The sequence below is a fragment of the Castor canadensis genome, chromosome 8 (genome assembly GCF_047511655.1).
Source record: "Castor canadensis chromosome 8, mCasCan1.hap1v2, whole genome shotgun sequence".
NCBI classification, from domain to species: Eukaryota; Metazoa; Chordata; class Mammalia; order Rodentia; family Castoridae; genus Castor; species Castor canadensis.
In genome coordinates this window covers 119551674-119571614 of record NC_133393.1, presented here as the reverse complement: position 1 = coordinate 119571614, position 19941 = coordinate 119551674, and the positions used below count along the sequence as shown (strand labels likewise).

The 19941-nt window shown below is 34.7% G+C and overlaps 1 protein-coding gene across 1 annotated transcript in view; it reads right to left on the bottom strand.

The window, feature by feature from the left end:
* The window catches only part of Ptprq (protein tyrosine phosphatase receptor type Q), a 173238-nt gene that overhangs the window by 138182 nt on the left and 15115 nt on the right, over nucleotides 1-19941 (bottom strand). Inside the window, exons 9-14 of the mRNA XM_074084025.1 lie at nucleotides 17236-17408; nucleotides 9753-9933; nucleotides 8215-8376; nucleotides 7933-8112; nucleotides 7146-7253; nucleotides 6711-6992 (exon numbers count right to left, since the gene is read on the bottom strand). Coding sequence (XP_073940126.1) covers nucleotides 6711-6992; nucleotides 7146-7253; nucleotides 7933-8112; nucleotides 8215-8376; nucleotides 9753-9933; nucleotides 17236-17408 — 1086 coding nt within the window. The remainder of the gene's footprint in view (nucleotides 1-6710; nucleotides 6993-7145; nucleotides 7254-7932; nucleotides 8113-8214; nucleotides 8377-9752; nucleotides 9934-17235; nucleotides 17409-19941) is intronic.

The following is a 19941-nucleotide window of genomic DNA, read 5'->3' as shown; positions in this document are numbered from 1 at the left end:
CTCACCTTAACCCTGGCTTTCATGACAACACCTGAGACCTTGTTAATCCCATTAACTGTGTTTTCCTGTCTTTGTTACCACCTTCTACCTCTACAACTCAGTGTTCTAGATTCCAAATCTAAAAATTCTTTGACTATCAAATTTTCATTGCCCATAACCTTTGTTCCATCCTCATCTCTATACATGCTCAAGTCAGAAACCAGTCTCTATAGTCAATATAATCACTCCTGAGCAATCTCCACCAATGCCTCCTGTTTCTACCTTACTTTCCTGGCAAAACTTCAGTTTAGGTGAAACCAAACTTTATATTGCTTCCCTTCTACACAGCTGAAAGTGACTGCATAAAACAAACATCTCTCCTTGCAGAATGGCCTCACTTAAATTTATAACTCCAAATATCAAATTGATCTTTGTTCATTGCTTTCATATAATATGATAGTATAAATATAATACATATAGTATAGCATTCTATAGAATTCATAAAATAGTACATGTAATATATACTATATAATGTACATATTGCTTCATTCTATCATTCACTTGAAATCAAAATTTGCCTTTACTCATTTTCAATGTTTTCTTACCTATCATTGGTTAGAATTTCCCATAAATTTTCTCCCATAAGTCATCAATAACCTTCATCCTACCAAACCACTAATCAAATACATGTCATCTTTCTTCATTCATCCAGAGCATTTGACATAGGAAATGTCAAATGAACTGTATGTTCATTTAGACTCCAAGACATGATCTTCCCCTAACTCACTGATGAATTTTTCTTAGTCCATCATTGACTCTTGCTTGATTTTCCCAAGCTCTGTGTGACTTATTACTCAGGGTATAGTTATATTCTTCTTGTCATTTCTTTCTACACTCACCCTCATGTGACTTCTTTTCATTCTTTGACTTTGAATACCAGAGATATGGTGACCCTTCAAATTATGCATTCTTTGGGCTCCAAACATATTGGCCTGTTTTCATGGTAGGTACCTGTTTATATCAACATATTGAAGAGAAAACTGGATTTTCTAAAAAGTGACATCTTCCTTGGACTTCCCAATCTCACCAAATCGTTGTTTACTATCTGAATACTCAGCCAGATATTCTTGACTTTTCTTTTTATTCCTACACAACACATTCAGCCAAAACCTTCTAAAATTATAAGTCAGAGCATGTTCTTGTTTTATAATTTTCTAATAGCTTCCAACAGAAATAAAACTTCAAACTTCCTGCAATGGAATCAGGAATGTGCATGTTCACCTCTTCCTGACTCTGTTCTCATCTGCCTACTCTCTACCAACAACCCACACTGCATTAACAAGAGAAATGCTCTAATCTTCCTCATAGAATTTCTTTCCACTTCCAGAACTTTGCAATTGCTATTCCTCCTTCCAGAAAACTTCTTTATTTTTTAATCTAATTTAATCCTACATATCACTAATATCCTGGTAAAGTATAACCCCTCAGTAAGGCCTGTTCTCCTTACCCCATGTCAAATAGCCCACTCCTTACTCTCTTTTGTCCCCCAATTTTTTTTAACTTAGTAGTTCTTAACACTACTGAAATCACAAATTTGAGTAGTTGCTTGTTTTCTGTGACTTATTCTTCTAGAATGTTAATTTACAGGAAAGCAGGGATTTTGTCTTCTTTGTATCTACCCTACCTACTACAATGATAGCACATGATACAGAATCCATAAAAATCTGTTCAGTGAATGACTAAATAGATTACATATTAAAACAAGAAAGAAACTCAAATGTAAGAAAAAGAAAGAAGATTGGATTGAGATTTTCTTTAACTGTAAGAAAAAAGAAATTAGAAATGCTATGGTTAAAATTTATAACTCAGTGTAACTTCTGACTTTGAAAAACTCTCCTTGGAATTTTTTAAGTTGTCCTTGCAGAGTTGCTTGCCTACACCAGTAGCCAGACAAATAAGCATCCCTGAACTCAGGATGACATCCTTTACATTTTACTCATTTATCCTTAGGGGGTAACCAGTGGAGGGTGTTCCTGCAGATAAAGCAAGGCAGACTTAATGACTCACTGATTTTAAAGAGTGAGAATACACTTGGAATTTTCTCAATTAGCATTAAGATTATTCTCAATTGTAGTAGTATTTTGCAAAATAGATAGTTTATGAATAAGAAATAATGATTATAATCAGTTGGAATAAACTGAGTCTACTTAAAATCTAAAAATAAAAGATGCAATTTGGTTCATGATGATACTAAAAAGGCAAGTTACTTTGAATATGTCAAAAGATTTTTGTTTGGTAAACACAATTGTAAGGTATGGAGACAAAGTTAAAAACTTATTCATTAATACAAATAAATTTATGTGTTCTACTCAAAATTTTTGAAGCATCTACATCATTACCCATTAATGAATTTTCCCCAAATCAGAAATGTTCAAGGTTTTAGGATAGAGGCTTACTACTACAAAGAAAGTTATGCCTTAAAAAGAAAATAAAAACTAACCTTGTTTGTAAACTGCACATTCCAGAATTAAGACATACACAGATACACATAAAAACACACATTCACACACAAAAATCAGTCTTGTATTGATCTTTTGTATTTGAACATAGAGAATGTTATTTCCAAGCAGGAGTAAACTCTGGTTCTCTAATCAAGATAAGGTACTTGAACAAATAATTTACTCTTATTTGTAATTGACAACATTGACACATCACTCAATTTGTCTTGGAGTGTATAGGCCCTTAGTTTTTAGAGAAACAGATGTACTTATTTCACTTAATAAGATTATTGAGCCCACAGCACAGATGGCTGTTCTTGAGCACATTCTGCTTCAAACGACATCTTATCTGAGACTCTACTATGCTTTTTTTGCCAAGTGATCTAAAGTTGGTGGTTCAATAGTAATAAACATAATCTAGGAAATGTCCCTGATACAGATCTTACTGTCTTCCATTTCCACACAGATGGAGAGAGCACACACCTTGAGACCACCCCAGGTTAGGAGAGAGAGCTGAAAATTGGGAGGATGGTCATCAAACACAATACTCTAGCAATAGAAATCTGTTTTCTGAGAAGTCTGAAAACTTCTCTGGTGAGTAGGCTAAAGAGCTCTGAGATAGTCTGAAAACTTCTCTGGTGAGTAGGCTAAAGAGCTCTGAGAAGTCTGAAAACTACTCTGGTGAGTAGGCTAAAGAGCTCTGAGATAAGTTGTTTCCCCCTCCTCATTCTTTTTCTAACTAAATCAGGAACCTATTAAATTAACCCTGTAATGGGGCTCAGGAGACCCACCAACATGCCCCAGCTTTACTTCTCATGTACTGTGATTTATGACTCATTTTACCCAAATAGTTCTAGGTCTCCTTGCTTTTTAGAAATTCTATAGGTTTTCTAAGGTATTTTTCAGAAATAAAATCTTTATTTTAGGATACATCTTAAATTAAATTCATATATTCACTTAAGGTTTACTATCTCTGCCTTAGAATTCAGCTCATAGAAACAAATAATTGAATGGAAGTTAAATTTACTTTTTCAATTCTTAGTAAAAGATTACATGCATGTCATAATCAATAAACAAAAGTTGTGTTATAATTCATCATTAAAGTAAGGTGTTCTTGATGTAGTGACCACTTAAGCAGGAAAATATTTGATAAGCATTTGTGAATTATGGTGATTCTTTAATATCACAATAGGATGTTTCAAAGTTATTACTTTCTTTTCTTGTGCTGTACAAAGTCCAAATAGCAAAATATCACTACAACAATGAACAGAAATACTCTAAATATATTTGATTAGTTTCCCACCTTATTGATGGTTTTCAAAACAGAATGTGGTGTGAAAGGGAAATGGGCTTTTTAGTAAGATGGATTTGGTTCCAATTCCAGTTTAAGGACAAATAAGCAATTAAACACCCATCAATTAAACTAAATTTTAGGAGGGCAGAAAGTCATTTCCATCTATATCCAGTAGATATATACCCAGTAGGGCCGGCATATTGTAAGTGCTGTTGAAAGAATGAACGTCTCAGAGCCTTAGTCTTTCATGATGAGATAATGAAGCTCATCTCTTAGGGCTTTGTTCTAGAATTAAAGACACCTTGTGGGAAAGCCATTAGCAGAGCCCATGGCTTTTAGCAGGCATTCAAATATGCTTGTATCTTTCCTTGGCCCAGTGTAAAATAAAGCCAAGTCACTAAAGAGCAGATAATTTTCCTCAAAAATACTGATGTTTAGGCATAGGAAGCATGCCAATAGAGTTTAATATGAATTAAGTTTAACTTAAGGGTTATAGCAACTCTTGGTGATACAAAATTCTTCTTTTATTACTCTTTTATTCCTGAAATTATAATTATTGTCGTTCCCTATGTGAACTTTGTGTCATCTGATAATATTAGTTTCTGGGCAGCTTCAAGAGAATAATTTCACTCAAAGAAAAGCTGCTGTTCTAGATTTCTAGAACTTCAATATCAAAAATAGAACCTCACATATAACATCTGGTGAAGTCATATGGAATTGCTGATATTTGGCCATTTGTGACCTACAAAAATGTCAATTTCATGAAATTCAGGCAGTAGCTAGCCAATGAACATTTATTCTTTTAAATGTACAAATAAAACTATTTCTTTACACTTAGTTCTTAATTCTTGGTGTACATTATAGAATTGCCTTAGCAGAAATGCCTCCAGTGTATGATTATATCATAATATAAAAATAAGCCAAGATAATCAGACAAAAAATCATGTGTTACTTGATCTACCATCACTGAAAGAGAAACACAAGTAATTTCTTGCTTGCATTATTTTCATTAGATGGGATATGTTATCTTAAACCATCCAGCAACATCAATAACATCCTCTGCCCATTCCACCTTCTTATTGAGATACAGGTTGACTAAATATCAGACCTGAAACTCTGAAGTTACTACGGGAAGGAGCAGGAAACACTCCGGAACTAATAGGTATAGGCAAAGACTTCCTCAATAGAACTCCAGCATCCCAGCAACTAAGAGAAAAGTTGGACAAATGGGACTTCATAAAATTAAAAAGCTTCTGCACAACAAAAGAAATGTTCTCTAAACTGAAGAGACCACCCACAAAGAGGGAGAATATATTTCCCAGCTATACATCAGACAAGGGGCTGATAACTAAAATATATAGGGAACTTAAGAAACTAAACTCTCCTAAAATCTATGAACCAATAAAGAAATGGGCAACTGAAGTAAACAGAACTTTCTCAAAAGAAGAAATTCAAATGGCCAAAAAAAAAACACATGAAAAAATGCTCACCATCTCTAGCCATAAAGGAAATGCAAATCAAAAGCACACTAAGATTCCACCTCACCCCTGTTAGAATAGCCATCATCAAAAACACCACCAATATGTGTTGGTGAGGATGTGGGGGAAAAGGAACCCTGGTCCACTGTTGGTGGCAATGCAAGCTGGTGCAACCACTCTGTAAAAAAATGTGGAGGCTTCTTAAAAATCTAAACATAGATCTGCCATATGATCCAGCAATCCCACTTCTGGGGATATATGCAAAGGAATGCAACACAGGTTACTCCAGTGGCACCTGCACACCCATGTTTATTGCAGCACTATTCACCATAACCAAGTTATGGAAACAACTAAGATGCCCCACTACTGATGAGTGGATCAAGAAAATGTGGTACTTGTACACAATGCAATTTTTCTCGGCCAAAAAGAATGAAATCTTATCATTTGCAGATAAATGGATGGGACTGGAGAACATCATTCTGAGCAAGGTCAGCCAGGCTCGGAAGACCAAAATTCGTATGTTCTCCCTCATATGCGGACTTTGGATCTAGGGCAAATGCAGCAATATGGTTGGACTTGGATCACATGACAAGGGGAGAGCACATACAGGAGATATAAGAATAGGTAGAAAACCCAAAACATGAAAGCGGTTGATGTCCCCACTCCAGAGGAACAGAAACCTTAAAGCGACAGAGGTTAACATGAGAAGGGGATCAGTAACCAACCAACCAGTGTAAAGATCAGTTAGAGTTGAATTAATGTGGGTTGTAACACATTTGTACATGAAAGCAATGCTAGGAATCTCTCTGTATAGCTATCCTTAACTCAACTAGCAAAAACGCTTTGTCTTCCTTATTATGCTTATGTCTTTTCCTCAACAAAATTAGTGATAAGGGCAGAACAGGATCTGCCTGGAAGGGAAGAAGTGAGGGGGATAGGGTGGGGGGGAGCAGCAGGGAGAAATTACGCAAACTATGTATGCACATGTGAATAAATGAATAATTAAAAAAAAAAAAGGTCCAGGCTGAATGCTATCGCCTGCATAAGGTTTGCCCAGCCAAGCCATTTTGTACTTCCCCTCTGCACTTCTGCTTACATAGATCTCACTGGAGTACAAGAATCTATTCATGTGAGTGTGGTTTTTTTTTTACCTAAGATGAAAGCAAGTACTTATTCAACACAAAATTTATAGATGCATTGAGTGACTCTGGTTTCTCAAGGTCTTTCATTTGAAAAATTCTGTAAGTTTTATAAAGAATCCTGTCAAATTTAAATCAGTCTTAAAAATTTTGCAGTCAAGCCTTTTCTTATACTTTTGTCAGAAAAAACAAATAAATTTCTAGGTTACACAAATGATAGAAAGGAGGTCTTTAGGTTATAAAAGCAGAAACATAACAATTGTGAGCTACATTTACTATGTCACAATGCATTATTAAACAAACAAAAAAATGACAAACTTACCTGTCTCAGAAGTTCTTACAGACAGTAATGAAGAGGACTGATTGCCGTGACCAAATCTGGTGTAGGACCTGACAGAAATGTTATACAGGGTGTAAGGTTTTAAGTCCCTTAAAAGTATGTTTGTTGTGGAGGTGTTCTTTGTAAACAAAGTATCTGTATTTGTGTAAAGCACTTCATAAGCAATAATAATCCCATTGGGTTTTTCTGGTGGTAACCACTTCAACCTTATTTCACTTGCAGAAACATCAATTACTTCAACATCTTCAGGTGATGATTCTGGCTCTGGGAGAAAAAACAAACCTTAAATACATACATTTTTCATGCATGCCAGTTTAGACAATAAAAGCGGCCTGAGAGAGACAGTAGGCATGTAATACCACTTTTTTTCATGCTTTTTTTTTTTTTTAGAATTAAAACTGCACCTGATATTCTTACCATCTTCTGGAGTTCTCACATAGATGTCATTCTCTTCGGACAAAGAACTCTCTCCAACATGAGTTGAGGCAGCCACTCTCATTTTGTATCCTGTATATTTCTTTAACCCTAAAAAGACAACAGAAATTTTGTTTAAAGTCTTATTTTTCTTTTTGTGGTAATGGGATTGAACCTAGAGCCTCTACCACTTGAGCCACATCTTCAGCACTGTTTAAAATAACATTTTTGGATTACTGCCATTTACCATAAGGCTAGGGCAAATAATTAATTAAGGGGAATGGATACCAAAATCAGCTTCCACTTTATCTCCCCCAACTCCTTGATCTTCAAGGTCTTCCACATAGAATGACATCAGAGCTCTTTCATAAAATATTAAAGCAATAATCTAAAGCTAAAAAAACATTTTTTGGCACATGCAAGGGGAATTGGCACAAATACCAACTCAGCTGAATTGCTTCAGCTGATTTTCATGTTCATTCATTCATTTGTTCATTCATCCAAGTCTTAAATAATGAGTTATTTTGAGATGCCAGATATAATATTTTCTAGGTGAAGTAAATTTCTCTGAAACTTGTGATCAAATGCTTTTTAATTCTCTGTGAATAAATATAGTTAAAGAAAACATATTTAATCAAGATATTTCTATAAATATTTTTAAAGATATACATGGAAGCATAAACAAACTCTGGACATGATATAGCATGTGTCCTGCAGTGTTAAAGGCATAGAGAGATGCATGTTGTCCATCAGAATAGGAATGTTTAAAAACACGGTTATTTTCTTCTACCTGTTATGAGAAAGCTGTTATCTATAGTAGTCATCTGGAATGCTCTGTTTGTATCCAGTTCCATTCCATAAATTGTATAATGGGTTATTCTTCCATTGGGATATTCTGGAGGATCCCAATATAATAAAATAGATGAAGATGTAATATTTTTATAGTTTATAATTTCAATTGAGCTTGGCACTTGAAAAGAAGAATGAACAATTAATATGAATTAAAAGAAAAATTATTGCAGCATGTAAGAGTAATGTTTGCATGTATCCATTTTCATGGAAATACACTTACCTTGCTCACGTGTCTTAACCTTGAGAACCGTTGGTGGTCCTTCTCCCATGATGGTGAAAGCAGATACACTAATCATGTGTTCAGTGAAAGGCACAAGTTGCCTGATAACGTAAGACAGCTGTTCAGCAGCAATGTCAGTGATATACTGATTCCTTGTGGTTGCTATTTGAAATCAATGAGAAAAGAAAAGAGGGTGTTTGGCTTCACAATCAAAATTATTTTTTCCTTAAAGGAACCTAATAGCATATTATTCATTAATCTCTTATGCACTCCTGTACATAAAAGATAGATGTATAATTAGCAATAAATATGAAATCACTAAAGTTAGAGACATATTACATATTATTTGGAATTCTAAATACTCCCCAATAATATCTATTAAAAAGTCTGTGCTCATAACACAGTTTTGGCAGTTGGTATGCACTGTTCTGGAATGTGCCTTTAGTGTCTTGAGAAAATATAACTTTCCAGGAATTTTTTTCTGAAAACAAACATTAGTCAATACTACAAAATTGACATATTTTAGATCAATACTAAGTTTTAATAGCACAGTTAAAGAAATTAGAGTTTTATTGGGACTCAAAATTCACCAAACATTTGGTAGTCCCCAAAATTCTTTAAAACAATCATTCTTGGATAACTGTTACAAAAATGAGTCGGGACAAGGATTTTAAATGTTAAACTTTCACTTTATTTTGAAATTGTGCTTCCAAAACTCCTAATTAGCAATTAGGCCAAATGAAGTATTTAAGGAAGCAACTATATCAGAAAGCAAGAGCTTCTCAAGTTTTAGTGTTATTTCCAATCTGCTTTGTAAAAGGAAAATAGATTAATAAAAGAAATAAGCACATATTAAGTGAAATGTGATTTTTTTAGTAATTCTACCATAAGTAGAATAATGTAAAGCTTTTAATTTAAAATGGATCAAGCACCAAATCAGAGAATGAAATAAAATATTCTTCTCACTTAACATTTTATAAAAAAGAAAAAAAGAGTTATACATCTGTGTCATCTAACCAAGTAGTTTTAATTTGCCACATAGGACATTCTCCTTTCAGAAACAATAAGATCCATTGACCCTGAAGAACAAGTGTATACACTAATGACATCACCACATCATTGGGGTCATCTACACCTGTTTATCATTCCATGCACTAGAGTTGTAACTTTCTGACCTATTTACCTTTAGTGACATCTGAAAACCTATTAGTCAAAAGTTGTACAGAGTGTGAGGCCTGTAAATGATTTGAAGATATGTTAATCCCTTCCCATCACACCTGCTTTGGCAACTGTAATAACTGATTGTCTATGCAGCTTGGTCAGAGACTCTAGGGTGCTACTTTCTCTAGGAAGAAGGTCAAATGGATTAGGGGGGCTAGCTCCTGCCTGTGTGGCATTTCCATTTGCTATATGAGGTTATCCAACAGTTAGGAAAAAAATCTGACTCCAGCCCATGGACCATTAATAATATGGTTGAACTCTAAGTTAAGGTTCATTGTTCTTCTGGCAGGTACACAGAGAATTAAAATTTTACCCACCAACTGGTGAATTGTGGTCTTCAGCTCTGTTCCTCACAGGAAAGTTATTATGTGGATGACTGTTATACATAAATGAAGCCAGGGAATGCAGGTCAGAAGACATCTCTGCTGAGCCCTCATAAAATCCAATCATTGGATCTACTATGCTCATCATTTCTGGAGACATGGGGTCATTTATATACTGCAATTAAAAGTAGATATTTACAAAGACTGAAAACTCACAGTTACATTTCATAACTTAAAAACCTATCACTTTAGAATCACATTTTTATAAAAGATATCATTATTAACATGACTATTGTCTTCTTTACATTCCAAGATTTCATTCCCAAACTCTTAAAACTCTTCATCGTTGTAACATGTGTGATCATTCTGTTTCCTTTGAAACCATACTGTATGTTGGAAAGGAGCAGATATTTGTTTCTGACTTGAGTTAGTTTCTTTGTGGTAAAACTAGACATCATCATGGAAAGGTTTCATGACTGAAATACTTTAACTTCTCATCCCCAACTGATAGGTATTCTAGACATATTATTATATATTTTCTTTCCCTATCAAAGCATCTTCATTTGTATATGAAATATGAGAAGACTGTGCACCTAATTATAATCAATGGTAGTAATTTATCTGTAACTGATTGAAGTTACAGACAGAATAAAATCACATGGTAATAGTTTTCAAACAGTGTTCATAGGGCAACCACCCAAGGTTGGGAAGGTTGGGACCTAAGGAATACTGTAAGTAACTGCAATTTGTTTTTAGAATCCACAATGCAATTTACACATATCAAGTCACCTATGTGGCAGATATTGAAATGAAAATGTAAGGTACATATTATGGATATATAGCAGGTATTTTTGTTGGATTAAAAGATGTCTCTCACACTTACTCATGTCCACCCAGCATAACCAATTGAAATAGGAATGGGGAAAAAGATGTTTTGACCAAATAATATTAGATATTTGGGTAGAATGCTGACTTTGAAAAAAGGTTAAACATTAATCAAAGGAAACATTGCCTCAAAAGACCTAACAACCATTGCAATGTATAGGCTTTGTTTGGATACTAATGAACATATCCATCAACATAGGTTCAGAAATAATGAGGGAAATTTGAATATGGTCTAGGTATTAAATGATGCCCAGATGATATTAGCAATTTTGTTAGTTATAGTCATGGCATTGAATGAAAATGTCTGTGTTTTTTAGAGATTCATGCTAGTTAGTCACATAGGAGCAAACATGATGTGAAGTCTGGAATTTAATTTAAAATACATCTTCGGCAGCAGCACCAATGGGAGCCAGCTGGAAGAAGAGTGGCAGAATGTTGATAATTATTGAATCCAGGTGGTGGGTACATGGAGGCTTATGATATACTTTTATCTACTTTTAAGCTCATTTGAAATTTCCCAAAATAAATTAGTTTTGTAAAAAAGGAAATGTTCCAAAAACTATCCTTTTAGTTAATTCCTTTTCAAGTTCTACTTCAAAACTCAACTCCAAAACCCTTTTTAAAAGAATTTATTCTCTTTCTTATCAATTCTATACTCTTGAACCTCAATATTTACAAATAATTCATAATATAAGTTTCAATTGTTTATGTGTTGATATCATTGTCATTTAATTACCAAACATGCTTTTGGTTGTCTTTACTCCTAAAGCCAAAAACAGGTTTTCTATTCCCTATTAATATCAAAGCACTTGTATTTTCCAAAGGACAGCAGAAAAATGATGGATGCTGAGGAAAAATTCCAGAAAGCAGTTCCGTTAATTTAAATATCTATGAAAGCGGGTTATTTGAACATTAACTTTTCTAAGAGACAAAAGAATACAGAAACAGTTTGAGACAATCTCCAGTCCCCCAAATGATATTTATAAAATAAAATCATCTAAATCATATTATATCCTTAGCTGCAAAAGGATTGTGGGAAAAGAAGGGGGATACCCATGAGATATATTTCTGTTGTGATAAAGAACCCTGGATAGGAAGGCTCAGATTGGACAGGCAAAGATGTTCCATCTTCTAACAGCTCACTTGAGCTCTTCCTATAATGGAAGTCAGGGAGGGCATGAATCACAAACACATAATTCAGAGATGCTTTGGTATTTCAGTTCATAGTCTACTCCCGAACCACACAGCTGTTTCCACTATCAATCAGTCACCCTTTGAGAATCTACTGCGTACAAAGCACTATAGATGGGACAGTAAGGGAATACAAAGAATTTCCCCTTGAACTATGATTTTGCATTAAATCTTTCAATATTTTCTACCCCATGTCATATGAATTATTGAGAGGCAACCTATAGCATTCCATCAATTGACTGAGTTAAGCATTTCTGTTGACAAGCTGCCATTTTAATGTAAGAGTTGCCTTGAATACTTTTAACTCAGTTTCTCTCAAATTCTAATTTTCATTGCAGATCCTCTATACCTAGAAAAGTGATCTGAAGATTGGTTTCATAACAACCCAGAATGTTAATAGTTGTCATTAATTGTGCCATGTTGTAAATATTTCTCACACTTTACCTTTTTCAAAAAGACATCAGATTAGATGTTTTCTCAAAGTAATAATTTTATGGGAAAAAATGATTGAAAAGAATTAGAACAGGACAGAGCAATTGGAAGGGGCAGAGAGAAATAGGAGTGAGAATGAGGGAAATAGACATGAAAAAGGCCTTGCAATACTTAAAAGTTTTGTACCCAGTGAATGCTGATGACTCAAGCTAACCACTACTGGTATCTGTCTGAGAAAATGTTGGTTTGGGTCCTGTGCTGTCCTGTGCAGTTTAGGACATTTAGCAGAACCCTGGACTCTACCCACTAGAAGTATCTTCCCTGTTGTGACAATGAAAATGTCTCCAGAGATTAAGGTATGTCTCCAAACTGCCCCTGGTTGAGAACCCCTAAATTAGGGACATGAATGTCACAATTCATCAACATAAAAGGCTTTGCATATGCTAGTCAGGAATCCTTGGAATTTACATGAAAGAATTAGAAGTCTTGGAGGTAAATTCCTAATCCACCTGAATAAACCAACTTGATTTTGCATCTATTAACCTTCATCATAGCAAGTGTGGTTTTATTAAATGAAAACTTTACAACTATAATTTAGGCCCACTAGCATTCTGCTGAATTGAATTAATGAAATGTATGACTTATTTTTAAGAATTTCTTTTATTTTAATATAGGCTTAACTTATGCAGCTATTAAGAAGTAGTAAAAAGAAAAGTTAACAATTAGCATACTGTATCATTCTACACATTATTTGAGTGAACAAATACTTCAGTCTTGATTCTATCTATGTCACATTTGTGCTCAATAAAGTAAACTAATCCCAGGACATTCCTAAACTACTCTCTGTTCCATTTTCAGCCTCATTTGTTAACTATTGGTACAGCATTTACCTGATTTTCTTCTTCAGGTTCATCAGAGAAAGACTTTAAATATGTAGGATGAAAATGTATAGGTTCTAATCACAGAAGTTTGCAATACTAGGCAGCAAGATGATGTCTAGTATAGAAAAATGTTTGTGGCGTCTAATAAAATAAAGAGTACAGGACAAGATCTAAGTATGAAATTCAACTAAAATATCAAGCCATGAATGGATGGATTTAAAAATTTTCAGCCTTCAGATTCAGTAGAATGAGGTACACCCCCAAATTAATTTAATCTTTGGCTTTCTTGATAGAAAAAAACTTTATACCAAAGGAAGAAAAATAATTCTGCTGAATTTGGTTCTAGTCCAACTCCACATAGAACACTGCGTTAAGTTTAGTGAGAGGATCACTGTTAGAGTAGGCAACACGTACAGAAGAGTAATCCATGATAAGAAGGGCATAGAAACCACAGCTAATAAAAAAAACCCGAGGATATTAAGCTTTAGGAAAACTATGCCCATTGTCCTTAATGATAAAGAAGTTAAATTATTGGGGTATAGGGGCATAGCTCAAATGATAAACACTTGTCTAGAAAGCTCAAGGCCCTGAGTTAAATCTCCAGTACAAAAAAGTTAAATCATTGTGTATTGTTGTTATTACTACAAAGACTAACATTGTAAGCAACCATGTGCCAAATAGAATGCTAAACTCTTTTGTCCAGGTGATCTCACATCATTACACCCTAAAGAGATTTTTAACTCCCCTCCGCATTTTACAGTTTTTGTTCAGGTTTGCAAAACCAGTGGTAGCCAAGGTAGAACTGGAAAACATTTTCTTATGCTCACAACCACTATGATCTACACTGTATGTCTGGAGATAAGAGTTGGTCCAACTAGCCTTTCTCCAGACCATGTTCATAACACACACTGAAACTCCTAACTACCTAGACAAACTGTCTTTTGTGTCACCTGTGGATGCTTTACCTCCATTGCTGTTCCAAAATCCCTATCTCTAGGATTTGTATCCCATCCCAACATCACCTCCTCCTTCCCATCTCCCATTCTCATCTTTCTATTACCCCAAAAAGTTTTGTTCTCCTTTGCTTTATTTTATTTTATGGGGGGAAATGATTTAAATGTGATAGGCACTGACAGAACCTTCCCACAAACAAGTGCAATTAGGAAATCACAGTGTCATAAAGAAAGCTCAGAGTGGAAACCAGTTAAAGAGTCACACAAATGAGAAACAATGATTGAAACTGTGCAACCACTAAAGAAAGTGTTATTAGATGACTGGAGAGATAGTTCCTTGGAATAACTTTATAAAGGTGTAGAAGAAATTAAAATAAGTATCTTTTGGGGAAGAATTATTCACCTGTGTGTTCTTCTTAACCATAAGAATGGTTAAAATATTTAATCACTATATTTGACACTGAAGAGGACACTGGTGACTTCTCATAAGATTTTAAGGATTTAAAGAGTTTTCTGAGACAGGGAATGGAGGCTGTTTAATTAATAGTGAATGAGAGGAGAGTCCTTATCCTGACAGAGGTACCAAACTCAAGAAAAAGGATAATAAATGAGCACACTAAGCCATGGGTTTTACTTGCTGTGTTAATTACTCCCATCCCTATAAGATACATTTATAAGCCCCATTATACAAATGTAAGCACTGAATCTCTAAAAGTTGACTTGTCCAAGTTCTCAGAGCCAGAACATGGCAGAGACAGGCAAAGGACTCCAAGATATTTGGATTTAGAGCCTCTTTTGTATCCATCTTCCCGCATCATCCTCCTGAAAGTTGAACCCAAACACCAATCATATGGAGAGACAGACATAACAGAAATGGTCTGACCTAACAACAAGAAAAGGTAGCATCACAATAATAAAGTATGAAGTCTTCTATTATTGAAAAAGATTCAGGACTAATATTGAGGGTCAAGTGGAGTGAATAGTTCAATGACAAGATTAAGAATCACAAAAGATCAAAATTATCAGCAAGTCACTTGCTACATGTCAGGTACATGCTAAGCTCTTTATACATGTTAGTCCATATGTACTCATCTTCACATTGTTAACCCTTTGTTACAGAGACTTTTATGATCCCTACTTAAAGAAGAGTTCAAAGAGGTCAAACTATCTTTCTCAGCATTAAACTGTCAGAAAGGCAAATGCCAGAACCAGGGTTTGGACTCAAGCGTTCTGCCTCCTGGAGCTACGCATTTTTTTTTTTTTTTTACAGTACTGGGGTTCGAACTTAGGACTTTGGGCTTGCTAGGCAGGTGCTCCTCCACTTGAACCATACCTCTAGCCCTCTTTGTTCTGATTATTTTTAAGATAGTTTCTCACTTTTTTGTCAGGGGCAGCCCAGACCATGATCCTCCTACTTGTGCCTCCTGTGTAGCTAGGATGACAGGCTTATGACACCACACTCAGCCACTGGTTGAGATGAAAACTGGCCTTGAACTGTGATCCTCTTTATCTCAGCCTCTTGAGTATCTAGGATTATAGACGAGCCACACATCCAACTTGGACCTACACTTTTGATCCTTTTGATGTGTAACTCAGAAAGAAACCAGATAAAGTTTTAAATTCAGATATGTATAACTCCAAAGCTTATCTTCCATCTACAATGTTACAGAATTGAAGGCTAGAGAGAGGCAGAATTTCAAGTCTTCCTAGAACGTCTTAGCTTCCAGAGAGAAGCAGACGTGTCTGACTATTCAATACATGTCATCAGCAGAAGTAGGACCATGTCACTTGGTCTTAAGAAAGCTAATCGTCTAATCTAAGACCTTCTCAGGAGGAGCAAAGGGTTAAGCTTTTGTCATTTGTTTAAGTTGTCAACTAGAGTGTTAGAAAAAGCATAAGAAATTACAGGTTTCATTCAAGCACTAGAGAGACTGCTTTGTAAAGTGCAAAGTCCTGAGCTCAAACCCCAGTTTCATCAAAAGAGGAAGGAAGAAAGGAAGGAAAGGAGAGAGGGAGGAAGGAAGAAGGAAGGAAGGAAGGGAGGAAGGAAGAGAGGGAGGGAAAGAAGAAAGCACAAAACCCTGATTTCAATCCATAGTCCCAGCAAAACAAGCATAATTTATCATCTATGCACAGAGGAAAGGCGTCAATGTAGGATTAAAATTTAGCTCTCAATGGAGATGGTTAGCAACTTGGAATGAGAAATCCTGGGTGAGCACAATGCATTGAGTACATGGTAAGGTGGACTTTCAAGTAAGTGCTAGAAGTAGATGTAACCTGAGTCTAAAACTAGAGTTGAAATATATGTAAGAAAAAATGACAACATAGTAGAAGCAGTAACAATTCTGAATCCAAATAGCAGAAGCCAGTTGCTTAATAACCATCATGTAAGTCTGTCTAGTGACTACTACTCTGGACCTAAGTACATTTGTTCTTTGAGCACTCTAGGAAGCAGCCAATATGTGGATATGACTAGTCTGGACACTTAAAGGGCTCTCACAGGTAAGTAGCTGGCTAGGTGAGGTGAATGAAGACAGTGAAGCCCAATCAGTGTTGCCTGCACTTAACAGAAACAAAGAGAAGAAATGACTTCTACTGTGAATTAATGCATACATTGTCAAAAGATTCAACCCCCTTTCTTTAAGTCTACAAAAAAATTAAATCTCTTCTAGTTATGCAATTTCTTTAAGTGAACACACTTTCTTTAACAAGGCAACTGAGAAATTTTGCTTCTCATGACCAAATAGGATATAATCATTTGTCAGCAATAGCCGTTCATTGGCAACCATTTCAAATTACAAGTCTTTGAAAAAGTATTTAATAAATTATATCAAGAGTTTCCAAACAATTCATTAACTGAATTAGCATAGTAAAATTCACATAGAGAAGTACCTTTAGTCCTGCTTAATTGTTCAATTATCTTTCATATACTGAAAAGAATAATAGCACTTAACTAAAAATATTTGTCCTAAAATGAAATATGATCCCACTAATATCTCAACATGCCAAACTTATTTCACTTTGTACTAGGAAGTTGTCAAATCTTTCATGTTGAAGGCTGTCCAACCTTCCAAGTTTTAAGGGTCAGAACCAAGCAGAAAGGTCTCACCACAATGGGAAATGGAAATGTAATACCTCATCCTTTCCTGTGAGCAAAGTATTTTCCAAAATTACTCCTGTCTCTGAAATGAACACTTGCACTCGGTACTGGTTAATGATTCCATTTGGTTGTCTTGGTTTCCTCCAAGTAATTCTTATTTCTGTAGCTTCTACCTCTGCTAGTTGTAAATCAAACACTGCACCTGGAACTAAAAATCAAACAGAAACGGTAAAGGAGGGAAAATGCATTTTCACATGAAAAATATTCCTTAAATTCTTAGCTCATGATTTAAGACATGGAAACAGCCCTATTTGAAAACTGATATAATTTATTAATTTATTAAAAATTACGTGTGCTACAAGTTTCTTTAAATACACAGTTGTCACATTAAATTTCTGCACATTTTTCTCAAAATATAAATATGGAGTAGGATAACATGGAATAATTTTCCAAAACTCAAAATGCCATAAAATTTGAGGAGAGCAACCAGGAATGGTGGTGCACACCTGTGATCCCAGCTAGTGCAGAGGTAGACAAAGAAGGATCATGAGTTCCAGGCCAGATACAAACAAATGGGCTGAAAGCATGGTTCAGATGGTAGCGCTCTTGACTAGCAAGTGGGAGACCCTGGGTTCAGTCCCCAGTACCAAAAAAAAAAAAAATTGATCGTAACATATTAATAAAAATAATTTCCCTGAGAAGCTGTCTGTGAATGACTAACACCCAGTTAAAACCTTGATGACTTTACCAAAATTAAAACAACATACCAAAAAGCAATAGCAAGAATAAGAATACTTCAAGAACAATAAAATGTAGTTAATAAATGCAATTAGGCCAACTTTTAACTTATTACATGAAATTGTGTGAAGATTTTATTGATTTTTATCTGTTGGGTTTCCACATTGATCATGAGGGCCTCAAATTACAGGCCCCTCACTCTGCAGAAGTAGAGAAAAGCAGGGACACACTAACAATTGATTCCACACAAAGCGTCAAGCACTGAAAGCAAGCTCTGGATATAAAGTCACAAGAGTGACATCTAGGAACCCTCCCTGTACCTCAAAAGCAATGGGCCAAGGTCACACACACCCTGAGCTTGGACCTGCTTTTTTATAGCTCATTGTTTAGTGATAAATAGCCCCCAACCCTCACTTCCTCCTCTACAATGTGGGTACAATTTAACCTTTCCTATAACTATACACAGTCACTGTCAGAACAAAGTTTTCAAGAGAATTTCTAAAACGGAGATAACAGAAGAAGATGTTAAAAACATTGTCCCTTGTGAGCAGGATATAGTAATAATTAAATTCATTTTCCTAAGCTATTTGTTAGTGATAGAAGTTCAGCAAATTCCAGTGAGGAGATATACATTGATTAAAAGTAAAGAGAGGAGAATGACTCTGTTCCCTTTTAAGATGATTGAAAATAATGCCATAAGTCAGATATTAATTTCTGTCATTGGATTTACCAATGTACGTATTTCAAGAGTGGAAGAGCTTTCCAATTAACTGAAAATAACACAGATCTTGAAATTGTACAGCCTTCAATCCACCTTTCTTTAATACATTTTTGGGGGGCTTGCTATTTAGAAAAAACCTTAGCCAGTATTGTATAATATAAATCATAGAAGAAATCAGCCATTTCCCCATTTAATTTGAGTTAATGTAAAATCTGAACTAAAACTAATAAATAGTTTAATGACTACATTGAGAAGAATAATCAGGTAACTAAATTTTGTCTATTGAAAAGTAAGTGAAATGGTCCATTCCTGTGATACGACACAGGAATATATTAGGAGGATATCAACTATACCCAGTACAGCAGAAAACATATACATACATATATATATTTATATACATACACACATATATATTTACTGTCTTATTTTGCAAGCTAAATCTATTGGTAGTATCAGATATTATTTATCCTTTAATGTATGGTTTTAAATAAAACTTAAGTAATTCCCTATGACACCAATGCCTAAAGTTGTAATTCAAGTAAAGATTAAGTAGTGCTATATTTTCCTATGAAAGAAAAAAAACTTAGGGATAAAGGAAATGAAGTAGACAGCTTTGTATCTTGTCTTTTGGAGGATACTTGATCTTCTATACTACCAACACTTATGGGGAAACCTGAGAACTGTGGATTAGATCTAAGTCCTTCAATACTAATACAAAATTAACTAAAGAAAATCAAACACACAAAGCAGTTATTCTTAGTGCAGCATCAATTCTGAAGGTGTTGCCCATAGGAACTAAGAGTCATTCTCAAGTCAATACATTTATAAATTTTACTAATAAATAAAAAACAGAGCAAACAAGTGATTGATTAAAATATTCCAAATGACTTAAAGGTTTCAAATATAAAACTATTGGAAGAAATGAAATGGGAACAAATGGCATTGTAGCAAAGAAAACACATAAAAATAACTTTTTCCATTATGTAGCAAGTTCAACTTCCAATAGAAGTTCATTTTGAAAAACTATTAAAAAATGAGGGCCATTGAGAATCCAGAAAAACACAAAGTGGACAGCTCTCAGTAGTTTTCCAATGAAGATTTTGCTACTATTTACAGAAAATAATAAGTTGGAATTACTGAAGGTAAAAGTCTTCACTGACATAGTCTTTTAATAGGAGAGTCAGTATGGATTTAAACAATTTGTTTTTAAGAAACTGTGATGCTAGACCTCTTACTTAGATATATGATACCAGTGATAGAAAAAGTTATTAGTTATATTTTT